This window comes from Nicotiana tomentosiformis, chromosome 1 (assembly GCF_000390325.3).
Source record: "Nicotiana tomentosiformis chromosome 1, ASM39032v3, whole genome shotgun sequence".
Lineage (NCBI taxonomy): Eukaryota > Viridiplantae > Streptophyta > Magnoliopsida > Solanales > Solanaceae > Nicotiana > Nicotiana tomentosiformis.
Genome location: NC_090812.1, coordinates 46,070,519 through 46,084,818, shown reverse-complemented (window position 1 = coordinate 46,084,818; position 14,300 = coordinate 46,070,519). Strand labels below are relative to the sequence as shown.

At 37.7% G+C, this 14,300-nt stretch overlaps 1 protein-coding gene across 2 annotated transcripts; it reads left to right on the top strand.

Annotated features, from left to right (window-relative positions):
• The first annotated feature begins 2,324 nt into the window (after nt 1-2,324).
• LOC104118209 (uncharacterized) lies at nt 2,325-13,967 on the top strand. Of its 2 annotated transcripts, none has more exons than XM_033661808.2 (9): nt 2,325-3,295; nt 4,293-4,481; nt 6,842-6,934; nt 7,098-7,280; nt 7,372-7,474; nt 7,574-7,759; nt 8,400-10,846; nt 11,436-12,028; nt 13,399-13,967. In XM_033661808.2, exons 1-9 carry the CDS (start codon nt 3,068-3,070, stop codon nt 13,406-13,408), a joined length of 4,032 nt encoding a protein of 1,343 aa, XP_033517699.1. In that variant the 5' UTR covers nt 2,325-3,067; the 3' UTR covers nt 13,409-13,967. The 2 variants fall into 2 exon arrangements, with proteins under 2 accessions (XP_033517699.1, XP_009627711.1); XM_009629416.4 differs by having other exon boundaries at nt 2,326-3,295; nt 11,433-12,028.
• Nucleotides 13,968-14,300: the final 333 nt, after the last annotated feature.

Sequence of the window (14,300 nt, the reverse complement as noted above, 5' to 3'; positions counted from 1 at the left end):
ATATAAACTTCGTATCGAAAGTTATGAGTTCAAAAGAACTCCTAACCGATAGGTTACCTCCGTCCGTAATGTTATCATGTGATAGCTTGTTGTTTACCTCTATAATAGTCCTTTTCCTCTAATGTTGATAACCCTGAAATGTAATTTTTTTATTATTACAATTGCAAGAAAGCCATTTGGCGTTAAACATGCTAGAGTTTATCCTATCAAGTATTAACCATCATCCATTGATAATAACTCGTTTTTTTCTTCTTTTTCGCGTCATATGTCAACTATGTGTTCCCAAGCATTGTTATACTTAGCCTATACATAGATAAAAACAACTGGAACACGTAATGATTCAATGGTAGGAGAACAGCACAACAATGCATATCACCACCAAGGACCATTTTAATGGATCTACACCGCTTGAATCGATACTGAACTTTTTGAATTGACTTAATTCTCAAGGCTAGTCCCACAGTGATTAGACCGGCCATGTTGTATGAGTTGAGTGTTGACCCGTTAAGAATTCACATATCCAAAAGATGAAAGTAGCAGAAATGAAAATGTTGAGGTGGATGTGCTGGCACGCTAGGATAGATAAGATTAGGAATGATGTTATTCGGGAGAAGGTGCACGTGGCTCCCACTGATGACAAGATGCGGGAAGCGAGACTTAGATGGTTCAGACATGTTCAAAGGAGAAATCCAGATGCTCCGGTACGGAGTTGTGAACGGCTGGTTGTGGAGGGTACGAGAAGAGGTAGAGGCCGGCCTAAGAAGTATTGGGGAGAGGTGATCAGACAGGATATGGCGAGGCTCCAGATTTTCGAAGACATGATACTTGATAGGAAGATGTGGAGGTCGAGTATTAGAGTTGTAGGTTAGGATGTAGTTGAGTCTTGACTTACTTCGTACCAGTGTGGGACTAGCCAGGTAGGGTTTTTGTCTAAGATAGCTAGTGACAATGTTGTGTTTTACTACTTCGCTTTTCAGTGCATGTCCTATTTACTAGCTATCGCATTTGCTTTGCATCTTTCTTCTGCATTTCATGGTATTCCTATTTTTCCTATGACTGTTGTGGTGATACTAATATTGTCTCCTTTTGTCCTTTTGTCTTTTTGTTTTCTTGAGCCGAGAGTCTTTCAGAAACAGCCTCTCTACTCCTTTGGGGGTAGGGGTAAGGTCTGCGTACACACTACCCTCCCCAGACCCCATTAGTTGGATTTTACTGGGTTATTGTTGTTGTTGTTGTTAATTCTCCGGGCTACTTCTTTTCAAAATACACACACATATAAAGTTTTAAATAAACAGAACACATGATACGTGTAAACACATTAATAGCTTTAAAATAGTCAATATTTTAATGTAAAATTAACATATTAATTAATTGAAAAACACTTGACAATTTAGATATCCATAAATTTAAACATAATGAAATACATGCTAAAGAGAAAAGGGGATAACACAGAGATGAAGGCAAAAGATGTCATGAAAATGTACATTAGAAACTAGTGATAAGGAGGTAAAAATTAACAACACATCAATGAACACACATTAGTAACATTTGCAGTAAACTGAAGTTGATGATTATATTTTATGAAGAGAAAGGAAATACACAAAGATATAAAGGCAAAAGACATATCATGAAAGTGTATATAGCGTAGAGGAGCGATAAAATCAAGAAAATGAAAAAAAAAAACGCACCTTCTCAAAATAAAGTAATATATTATTAAATTTAAATAGTAACAAAAACAGAAAACAATAAAAAAAAGAAAAGAAATTGAGCAGGGTTTGGTTAGGGCTAAGTAAGGCCCAACGCCAAGACCTACGCTAGGGCACTGTGTTTAGGTTATTGGCCCAAAATGCATAACGTCTACATGCACTTTTGATATTTCCTTCCCACAATAATAAGTAGTATAAATTTTTGTATTATTATTAATAAGATACCAAAAGAGAGAAGATTCACTAGATTCAAATTGTGAAATATTATTCAAATTAAAAGATAATAAATTAATAAAATTCAATTCTGCCCCCCATACCTCATTTTGTTAAAAATATTTGCGAAAAGCACTAACATTGTTTCATTAAGTCACGATATTAAAATTTCATGTGTTAAGTTCTTTCAAGCGGAAACTTATTAGAGGGTTTTAATTATACTAATAAATATATTTTGTGATTTTTAAAATATCAAATTCCATCATCGAAAACTTATGTGATTTTTAAAATAATCAAATTCCATCATTTGCCAAAAGTTTACAGACCCATCCCTTTCATTTGATCATTAGAATTAGAACATCACCAAATAATAGAGAAGAAGGATAAAAAGGGGCCAAAAAGGAATAACAAAAAAGAAAAGAAAAACAAATCTCTCTTCCTCCTTTCCCCAATATTTTTCTACGAGGCCAACATCCTCAAACTCAAAGCGTCAAAACCAATTCCTCTCTCTTTCCTGAATTCCAATTTTCTCTCACACACAGACACACACTTTAATCTGTGCTTCCTATTCTCACACACACACCTCTCTACGCTTCCCTTTCTCCTTTCCAGAAAAACACATTTGCCTTTTTTTCCTATTTTCTTTCCTTTTCTATTTTTTATTTTGGGAATGAAAAATTCCATCTTTATCTGTTAGAAAATCAAGAGAAGTTGTGGATTCGTCATTTTTGTTGTATTTCAGGGCTTATTTGATTTTCTCTTTTAGGGTTTCCTTTTCCAGTTTAATCCCTTGATCAATTATTCCTATCAGACCTCCTCTTTAGGGTTCTTTTTGTTTTAATTTTTTTTTTTTAAATTTGGGGAAAAGGTGGGGGTTTTTGGATTGATATATAGGAGTATATAAAAAACTATCAAGTGCTATTGACACCCTTTTTGGTAATTTATGGTTTGTGCAATTCAAGAATTGGCCTTGGCTTTTATTAATATATTAACCATATTGTTGAACTGCTTTCTTGGGGGTTTTATTTGTAATTCAGATTTAGCTTTTGTATGAGATACTTGATAAAGGGGTTGCTAGTTTAGCTTTGTGGGGAGAAAAGGTTGGATTTTCATTGAACAATTTGTAGTGAGGTTAAACAAGTAGTTGTATGGGAGAACATGAGGAATGGGCAGAGCCAAGTGGGCTATTGCCGAATGGGCTAGTGCCCGATGCAGGACCCGTGATCGGAGTCCTTGACTCTGAGAGATGGTCAAAGGCTGAGGAAAGGACTGCTGAGCTCATTGCCTGCATTCAGCCTAACCAACCATCCGAGGAGCGCAGAAATGCTGTTGCTGATTACGTTCAGCGTCTCATCATGAAATGTTTCCCATGTCAGGTTGTCTTGAATTTTGGTTACATTGCAATTTTGTTGGATTTATCTGTTGTTATGTTATGTGACATTTTGCTACTTCTCTGTGATATGAGTTACTTACTACCTCTATGAAGAAGGACCAATGAGTTTTCTTGTTCTAAATGCATTAGGAACTTTAGTTTGCATTGTAAACTTCTAAAATGATGTACATCTTATTGAAATTAGTGATCTTTATTCTGCATTCTGGAGCTCATTATTGAATATGAAACGGCAGATTAAGTTGGCTATTTGGTTAAAAGTTTGGATTTTCTTGTGGGAGTTCTTGGAGGGAGGGAGCCGAGGGTCTATTGGAAACAACCTCTCTATCCCAGGGTAGGGGTAAGGTCTGCGTACACACTACCTTTCCCAAACCCCACTAGTGGTATTATACTGGGTTATTGTTGTTGTTGTTGTTGTTGTAGGTAATATTACTATGAAGTGCAGATTTCTATTTTTCTTTTATTTACAGAAGTAAAGGGAGCGGATTAGATACAAAGGTTGGATAGAAATAGTTGGCGATATTATGAAGGCTAATGAGTTCTGAAGTGGGAAAATGGAAGAGAATGTAGAGTGTGGGTATGTGGTGGAGGTGGGTGAAGAGAGGACAAGGTGGACTGGTGATGTTCTTTGGTGGTTCTAACTATTGCCTCGCAATCAATCTTTCCTAAAAGAGTGGAGTCGTCGTTCTCATACACACATAGCATTTGATATGTCAATAAACTTTGTTCTATGTCAGATACCAGTAAAGATAATGAATTTACTGGGTGAAATGAGTCTTCAAGCATGACTTCTACATTTTACTATTTTTTTTTTTCCGGTTGTAAGTCTTCCTTCACAATGGAAGTGGTTACTTGGAGTTGCCATATAGGACTTTGTTCTATTTGCTCATCTGAACACAAAAAAGTTCCAGCCTTGTTTATGTTTTGTCTCATTTTTTGGCGTTTTGCTTGTAAATTTCTTTTAACCGCTTCAGATTTTCCAGGTTTTTACATTCGGCTCAGTACCCTTGAAGACTTATCTTCCTGACGGGGACATTGATTTAACTGCCTTCAGTAATAACCAAAGTTTAAAAGATACATGGGCTCATCAGGTTCGTGATATGCTAGAGAAAGAGGAGAAAAATGAAAATGCTGAATTTCATGTCAAGGAGGTTCAGTACATTCAGGCAGAAGTAAGTCCTCGCCATAAACCCCTTTTCTTTGAGATTTGCATGCACATATTCTTAATCCTCTGCGTTGATGCCTGTTAGAGAGAGTAGGTAGTTTTCTGGCTAGCTTTCTTTAGGAGATAATTGGAATTCGGCAACTTTTGACTTCTGATAGGATGGAGAATGTTTTAGGAGTATCTTTTAATTATAAGGAGTACTGTTCGGGTATTTTTTTAATTCAGAAAACTAGATGGTGCCATGAGTATCTTTTGTTGGTTATAGTTGGGACTTGAATTTCACTTGTCCCTTGTTTTTGGGATTCTAATCTAGGATGGTATAAAGTTATGGAGCTTCCCTGCTGACTATATTTTGATATTTGCTGTTGAATTTCAAAAACAAATTAAAATTTGCTTTTGTGACTATTTTTTGGATCAATCTTTTGAAACTTTTCTTTCCTTTTGGCTTTTCAGAGAATTTCTTTCCTTTTCATTTGGATGCAAGAAAACATGCACTGTCTAGTTTCTTATTTTATGGTTTACGCAATGGTTCTGTCTTGTGGTTATGGTCACTTTAGCCGAAGATTTCTCTGTGCAACTATCAAAACTTTGGTTCTTCTTTGATAATTTTGTAATGAAAAATTGTGTTACCATATCTATTTGAGATTACTTACCATCTGCTGATTTGATTTTTTAATTAATATGGAAGGAACTATCTTGCCTTATAAAAAAATAGAAGGAACTATTCCTATGAAAATATGTGACACTCATTTGATCCCTTTTTTAAAGTTGCAAAAGTAATGAAACATTTCTCTCATATTTACTTGAGACAAATCCTAATTAGCATTAAAGGAGCATCTCATACAAACATTAAAAGTATGATTGTATTTCACTCTAGTTGTCAGAGCAGAATTATAGTATTCTAAAAATTGTGTCAATGCTATATTAAGTCTCTTTCTTAATGCTTTTATACGAAGATATCATAGAATCAAGTGTTTAACATTTGGTCTCGTACGTGTAGATGATTTATGACTCTTTGGGATTATGTGTTTCAACTTTCAAGAGTAATTTATTTATGAGATTGCATGCCAGTAAAAAAACTAAATTGACTTCTGTCTGATATTTCATGTTTGTTAAGCATCACAAGAAGTTCTGCAAAATCATCAGTTTCAAGTGTTCTTCCCAATGCTCCTATTTATTGATTGAAGGAATGTTGCATCTGGCATTTAATATACATTTTTTCCCCTTAGTCTACCTTCTTCGGATATTTAATTGGAGTTATATTGGTATCATCATATATTCTGTTTGCATTTTTCATTCCCCACACTAAGAGCCCGTTTGGACATAAGAAATTTTTCCCTTTTTTTCGAAATCAGCGTTTGTTCATGAAATTTTCAATTTTCACTTGAAGATGCATTTTGGAAATTTTCGAAAATTTGAAAAACTCCAAAAAGCTGTTTTTCAAAATTTTCACTCAAATCACTCACAAAACTTAAAAAACAACCCAAAATTATATTCATGTCAAAATACAACTCTAAATTTCAAATACCATTTTCACTTGAAAAAAATTTTCCCCCTATTTTGGAATCTTACAATTCTTATGTCCAAACGCCCACTAAGTATATTGAAGAACTTAGGGAATTTCATCATGTATATAGTTTTACGTCTATAGTTGGATTTGTTGTAATGCTCCTTCCCGAGGTCGCTAACTGTAATACTTTTTATGCCTTCTTAATAGTATTGCCCTTGCTTTTAGGAATGATTACAATTGATTTCACAACAGTGTAATTTTTTTAGTGCTTAGACACAGACATTTTTCTCTCCCCTTGTTCTGTCCGACTATCTATCAGGAACTGAGAAATGGGTGTATAAGTTCTCCATAGAAAACCTCTTTGGTCTTTTTCTGCAGTTACTTGACCCTTCCGGTGTGGATCTTATCAATCAGATGTAGTGATACCTATGTTATTATCGGAGCTCATGAAGCTACATATAGAATATTTTAAGACTTATCTAGTTGGAGTATGTTCATTGCATAGACTTTTCGCAAGTTGTGAGGAATATCCTCCAGTTCCACTATTATCTGGGACCAAGGATGGGCTCTAAGAGATTATAGTGTTGAGTGGAGTTGGGAGATAAAGGAAATGTTATTTAAGTTTGTAGCTAATATATCTGTTTCAGAAAAAAAGGAAAGAAAGAAAGCTAATACTTCAAGATGAATAATCATTCATCTTTCTCTACTTGGATAGCGTAATAAGGATAGTAGATGCTAATGGTGCTTACTTGGTTATGTAGTTGAATTTTCTGTAGTTACTCTTTATTTGCACCAGTGCCTTGGTGATTCTGTTGTCAATGAATCCCTCTCATTGTTCTCTTTTTTTCTGACTGCAGGTGAAGTTAATAAAATGTTTAGTTGAAAATATCGTGGTTGACATATCTTTCAATCAGCTAGGGGGTCTATGTACCCTTTGCTTCCTGGAGGAGGTGTGTAGTTTCTTATGCTATTACAAAATCTGCTGTTTGATGATACAACCATAGATTTTACATGCTGTGCTAAGTACTTATCCTAAAATGGAACTAGTGGAGAAATAAAGAGTTCTGAGTAAAGGAGCATGAACTCTTTACTGTACTTGTTTGTTATTTGTAGGTTGATCACCTGATAAACCAGAATCATTTATTCAAGCGCAGCATTATCTTGATTAAGGCATGGTGTTATTATGAGAGCCGTATACTGGGTGCTCATCACGGTCTCATTTCAACTTATGCCTTGGAAACCTTAGTTCTTTACATATTTCATGTGTTCAACAATTCCTTTTCTGGGCCACTTGAGGTGACTAACTTTTGACTGATGTTTATTTTTTCCTCTTTATTTTTTTACGGGTTTTATTTCTTGTTCTTTAATGTTTACAATTCATACTCAGGTCCTTTTCCGCTTCTTGGAGTTCTTCAGCAACTTTGATTGGGACAACTTTTGTGTTAGTTTATGGGGTCCTGTGGCTATTAGTTCACTTCCTGATGTCGCTGGTAATGCACATGTGTAGGGTCATTTAGTATTTTTGATTTCCTGTAGTTTTGCTTGAGTTAATTTGATGGCTTAATTTTGTTGTGGGCGTCGTGTTACAGCGGAACCTCCTCGCAAAGATGGTGGAGAATTGCTTCTCAGCAAATTGTTTCTTGATGCCTGTAGCTCCGTGTATGCTGTTTTTCCTGGTGGGCAGGAAAACCAAGGGCAACCTTTTGTCTCTAAACATTTTAATGTGATTGATCCTTTACGAGTAAACAACAACCTTGGTCGTAGTGTGAGTAAAGGTACTTGAAATTTGGATATTCTTGTTCACTAATTATGTCAATATAGGCTCTGATGTCATCTTTTTAATTAACTTCTGTTCACTCTTGGCCATACTTACGGGGGTCTTTGAACATGAGCTTTCACTTACATTTAGTTGCAGTTCTTAATATTTTCCGTAATTTCTTTACTTCTCTGACGGTAGATTTAATTATATATTTTGAAGGTTCTGACGTTTAATTTCTGCCACCACTGATGAGTGAGGGATAACCTAGAGGAGAACATTCTCCACCTACAACCTTGAGGTTGGGGGTTTCAGTCACCTAGGGTGCAAAATGGGGAAGGGCTGGTGACTCCTCGGCAGGTGGGTTTTGGAGGGGTGGGTTTAACCATATCAGCAAAAAGGGTCTGCCACCACTGCTTTTTACATGATGTGTGTTGGTGTCCTAGAAGAACAGAAAGTAATTCAATTGTTTAGTATCTTAAGTTAAAATTTCTTTGACTAGCAAAAGTCTGAGTGAGGGAAATTCATAAGGCACAGCCTTGAATGACAACTGCTTAATAGAAAATAACTGCATGGTTTTAGATCATTTCCTAGATATGGCGTGTTCTTTACATCATTTCTTCTTGGTACTTCATTTCGGCTGATTATAATTCTGGCAGGTAACTTTTATAGGATACGGAGTGCGTTTGCATTTGGTGCCAAAAGGCTGGCAAGATTGCTGGACTGCCCAAAAGAAAATCTAATATATGAAGTAAATCAGTTTTTTATGAATACTTGGGACAGGCATGGCAGTGGCCAAAGGCCTGATGCCCCAGAGGCTGAATTGTCACGCGTAAGATTGTCAACACTAGATGACGTACCGGAGTCTCAGAATTTTAGGGTCAAACCCAGTGGAAAAAAGGTGAGTAAGGTGGAGGGAGCCAATCCACGGAATGCTTCTTCTCAATATATTAACCATTCTTCTGGAACCTTCTCTAGAACAAATGATTTTTCTGTGTCCTCTTATACTGAAAACCGAAAGGGCCACAGCAATTTGAGCAACTCAAGGGTTTCTGATCAATTGCAGAAGGAAACCGCTACCTCTCAGGTTTCACATACTGACAAAATTCAGAGAGATTCAAAATCTGATCAAATACTGAATGATATACAGGGTAGGTTTGTTTTTGCCAGAACGCGGTCTAGTCCTGAGCTTACAGACACCTATGGTGATAGTAACAATCAAGAAAGGCATGGAAGAGCTCCAGAGACTGCAAAAATGCAACCCACTCCGATGAGGCAGGACAGCAGTTATAAGAGGAGGAATCAAGGATCTGAAAATGTTGCAGGTCAGAGCGGTCGAACTCTAAATGATAACACGCCATCTGTCGGACACATTCCATCCCTCCAGAGTCATGATCTTGGGACCGAATCCAACGGTGGATCAAATAGCTTTCACCGAGAATCAGGCATCGATGTTCTGAATGAAGAGCTCTCGTCGACTGGTGGGGGGACACAGGGGATGCATCAGGAAGAGCAAGATCTTGTGAATATGATGGCATCTACTTCAATCCATGGATTTAATGGTCAAGTTCATTTTCCTTTTAATTGGGCTTCAGCTCAGTTACCTTTTCCTATCTCTCCCTCATTTCTGACGTCTATGGGCTATAATCAACGAAATATGCCAGGAGTTCCCACTAATTATCCGTTTATGGATCCTGCATTTTCGAACATGCAATTTCCGCATGGGTTGATTTCACCCCATTTCAACCAGTACTTCCCAGGCCTCGGGTTGAATCCAACTTCTGAAGATCCAATTGACCGCAATAATGAAAATTTTAGCTCTATGGAGATGAACTCAGGCGAGGCAGAAAATGATTTCTGGCAAGAGCCAGATGCTGGCTCCAGTGTTGGATTTGACCCAGAAAATGGAAATTACGAAACACTTCAATCTGATCTTAAGCAACAATCTATACATTCAGGTTTTAACTTTGTTCCTTCATCTTGGGTTAGTGGCTCTGGTAACTCTCTGGGAGCTCAGCAGAAGTATATGAAGGAAAAACATGGGCCAATTAGGGAAGAACATTCTGATAATATTCTTCAGGATAGCAGAGCGAATGACATTTATGCTGAAGAAAGGATGGCAAGTTCCAGGTTCTCGTCCAGTGCTCATAGTAGTTCAATGAGAAGTAAAACCTCTTCTGAGAGTTCTTGGGATGGGTCATCCGCTAAAAGCACAAAGTCAACAAGGGAAAGGCGGGGGAAAAAAGCAGCTGCCACAGAGCCAGCTACTGGTTATGGAAAAGGTAAAATGATGTCTGACCATGTGTCAGATCAAGCTGAGGAGGATGATCAGGATTGGAATTCTGTGTCAAACGTGGGTACTGAAATGGCTGAGAGGAGCCAAGGACCTCAATCTGTTATTTCCATGCACCTTGCAAGGCATGTGCCTGAACATGAAGTTGCTCAGACAAGTGGATCAGACCCAATGATACCCATCGCACCAATGCTTATTGGGCCTGGTTCTCGGCAAAGAATGGGTGATAATTCTGGGGTTATTGCATTTTATCCCACTGGGCCACCAGTTCCATTTCTCACTATGCTTCCAATATATAATATTCCACCTGAGGCAGGAACTCCTGATTCTTCAACAAGCCATTTAGGAGAAGAATGCCTAGATCATAGTGATTCAGGTCAGAACTTTGATACATCTGAGGGACTTGACCGCTCTGAAGATTTAACTCCATCCAGCTCTTTTAGGGGGCCCACTTCTATGGAGGGGCCTGGTGAACACAAGTCCGATATACTTAACAGTGACTTTGCTAGTCATTTTCAAAATTTGCAATATGGAAGGTTTTGCCAAAACCCTAGACATCCTGGACCACTTGTTTATCCTTCTCCAGTTATGGTACCCCCTGTATATTTACAGGGTCGTTTCCCATGGGATGGTCCTGGAAGACCTCATTCAGCCAACATGAACCTCTTTACTCAGTTGATGAGCTATGGTCCTCGTGTATTGCCCGTTGCACCACTTCAATCTGTTTCTAATAGACCTCCTAATATGTTTCAACGGTATGTTGATGAGATACCAAGATTCCGTAGCGGGACTGGGACGTACCTGCCAAATCCTGTAAGTAGTATCAAAGCTGTACATTATTAAATTTTATATCTATATCTCTTTTTATCTCTCTTTAATAGATAGTATTAGGTGGATATTGTAGAGAAATATGTGCATCTTTTGTTTCCAAAAAAAAATATTCTTGCACATCTCTCTTCTTGTTTCTTAACTAATCGTCCTGTTCTCATCGTGCTGACTGTGATTTATAGATTTATTAATGCAATCCGATGTTTTCATTCTGTCCTTTTCACATAAATGTTCAAGCATTAGGATAAAAAATGGTTGCTCAGATGCCTCTTTTATTAGTGGTAGACAACATTATCCTTGTAACTTGTTCCACGAGAGATGTTTGTGAAAAGTAGAATCACTATTCTGCTTTGTTTTTCCATGCTTTTGAATTGATGCTGAGGATGGTTACAGTGAGACATTACCTATATTATGTCCATGAAGCTCACATAATCATCTTGCCTATCTTTCCATTACGGAAGCTTGATTTTGTGTAAAACTCTTCTATTCTGTACACAAGATCTTTTTGATTGAGACGTGGTACTATCATTTCAAGTGGATATTTTACCTTTGCAATTTGATGTCGCTTCAGAAGGTGTCAGCTAGGGATCGGCACTCATCTAGTACAAGAAGGGGCAATTACAGCTACGAGAGAAACGATAACCATGTGGACAGAGAGGGGAATTGGAATATGAATTCAAAATCTCGTGCTGCTGGGCGCAATTACAACCGCAGCCAATCTGAGAAATCAAACTCAAGAGTGGATCGGTTGGCATCCAGTGATAGCCGGGCAGACAGATCTTGGAGCTCACATAGACATGACTCCATTCCTTCTTATCTGTCCCAAAATGGTCCATTGCGTGGAAACTCAAGCCACGGTGGCCCTCCTAATGCAGCATACGGCATGTATCCTTTAACAGCAATGAACCCAAGTGGAGGGACTTCAAATGGACCTGGTGGATCCCCTTTTGTAATGCTGTATCCATTTGACGACAACGCCAGTTATGGTTCACATGGAGAACAGCTTGAGTTTGGGTCTCTGGGTCCAGTAGGATTTTCAGGTGTAAATGAACAACCTCAGCCAGGTGAGGTAAGTCGACAACGGGGAGCATTCGAGGAACAGAGATTTCATGCAGTTTCTGGGCAACGCTCTTCTCCAGATCAGCCATCTTCACCTCATCATCAAAGGTAATATTTATGTTCACTTTCAGGGGAATTTTCGAAATCATTACTCTGGTGCATTTGTTCAATTTGCAGTTGTGAAACTGAGCTGGTGTTGCAGTCTAGTCTCTAATTGTCATATCACTCTCTTGAAGAGTCTAACTTAGATCCTTTCCACTTGGGAACTTTTTTCAAAGTCCTGAAATGAAACATAATCTGAATAAATCCTGTTTTGGGGGGTGGGGGTGGGGGTGGGGGTGGAGTACTTTGTACTGGAGCATGTGAGAAGTATTAAGTAGAGTTTTCTGAATAGATTATTCGGAAAAGGGCCTAAAGTGCCCCTGAAGTATTGAGTTTGGTACAATTATGTCCTTCCACCTTTTCAGATAAAAATGCACCTACCGTTTAACTTTTGGCTCAGCCATGCCCCTATTTCTAACAGTTTTTATTTTTTAATTCCACGTGTAATATTTTTGTTGACTGAACTTAAAGACCAGCCCTAATACACTAACCCACCCGTAACCCGCCCCCCTTTAGTTCGTTTTAACCCAAAGAACCATTTCTTTAAAGACGCAACTACTTCTTCTTCTTCCTCTTTTCATTAGGGTTCTTCAAATTCTCCCTCTCCCATCTCCTACCTCCCAACTTTGTATCTTCTTCTGAAATTTATATTAATAACTATTCTTCCTTTAGCTTCAAATGTCTGAATCTTCTTCTGCTTCTTCTCTTGACCAAGGTGATTCCCGTGCATGTTATTGTGGATTAATTGCCAACCATTTTACTGTTACGACACCTATAAATGGTGGTCGTAGATTCTACAAATGTTGTTGTTCTGAGAAGAATGGTGGTTGTTATTGGGAATGGCGCGATGAACAATTTCCACCTCATGTGTCAATGTTTATCCATAATCAAAAAATTTCATTTGATGCCCTTCGTCAAGAAAGGAACAAGTTGAAGCAGACTGTGGCTGATATGGTTCGTAGCAAAGCTGCAGATTTGAACAAAGTATCTGCCTTGGAGGAGAAAGGTTCCAATTTGGAGGAGAAAGGTTCCAATTAAAGGGGGGCGGGTCGATAACGGGTGGGTTAGTGTATGAGGGCTGGTCTTTAAGTTCAGCCAATAAAAATATTACACGTGGATTAAAAAAAAAAAATTTTAAAAAATAAAAGATTGTTAAAAATAAGGGCATGACTGAGCCAAAAGTTAAACGGTAAGTGCATTTTTATTTGAAAAGGTGGAAGGAGGGCATTATTGTACCAAATTCGATACTTCGGGGCCACTTTAGGCCCTTTTCCGTAGATTATTTCATATTATGGCTGTATCTATCATTCACTGCCAATTTCTTTTTTCTTTTCGATGACGGCAATTTCTAACTTGTCAATTCATATTCTGAACAGGAGGATTTAAGTACTTAGCCAGATAAGTGGCTGGAAGAAAACAAATTCTTCATCCCTTTAATATGAAGCTGGAAGAAGATAGTGATTCGTTGATGGAAGAAACAATGGTGAGGGACTGGCACGTTACCAGTCAATCACATCCTCACTTTAGTTTTGCAATGAAAGACCGGACCTTGAGAAGTTACTCATCAGATTTTGCTAAAAAGTGGTCACATCTGGTCCTTCAGTTCCTAGTTTTGTATGTTAGCTCTGGGATCTTTGTTTAGCTGCAGCAACCCTCTTCAAAGACATATAAAGTGGTTGGATGGAGAAGAGATATAGGTTTGGTTCTGTTCTTGTAGAGATTAGCATATTGTAATCTCATTGAAGTAGAAATTCTTCCAAGAATTTAGAATTTTTAAACTTGCTATGGCAGTGTTACCATTAAAAAAATTCATTTTCAACAGAATGTAGTAGGATTTTGTCGAAAAAATGAACTTGTACTAGCTTCAGCTTACGCAGAATATTTACAGTGTAGTGCTGTGACTGAATTGTGATGATCACAAAGAATTTAGAATCCTTTACAAACATGATGCATCATCTGCTGTGCTACTACTCAAGGCGCTTCTGCATCAGTAAGTTTTCTTTTAATTCATGCAATGGCGGAGGGATCATGTATCATATTATTTCTTTTAGAAAGCACGCATCTAGCGTCAATGAAGCTCGAATATACCACGGGAAACTCGGGTTTAAATTCCAGCAGAGGCAAAGCTTTGCTAAAGTTACCACCGAGGGGCCAAGCAACTAATGCAGTTTCGTATTAGAATTGTGGAAGACCAAATCATTGTCTTATAAACTATTTTCTAAATCACAGCGACTGAATATATATTAGAAATAAATACTAAGATAACTACAACTTTTAA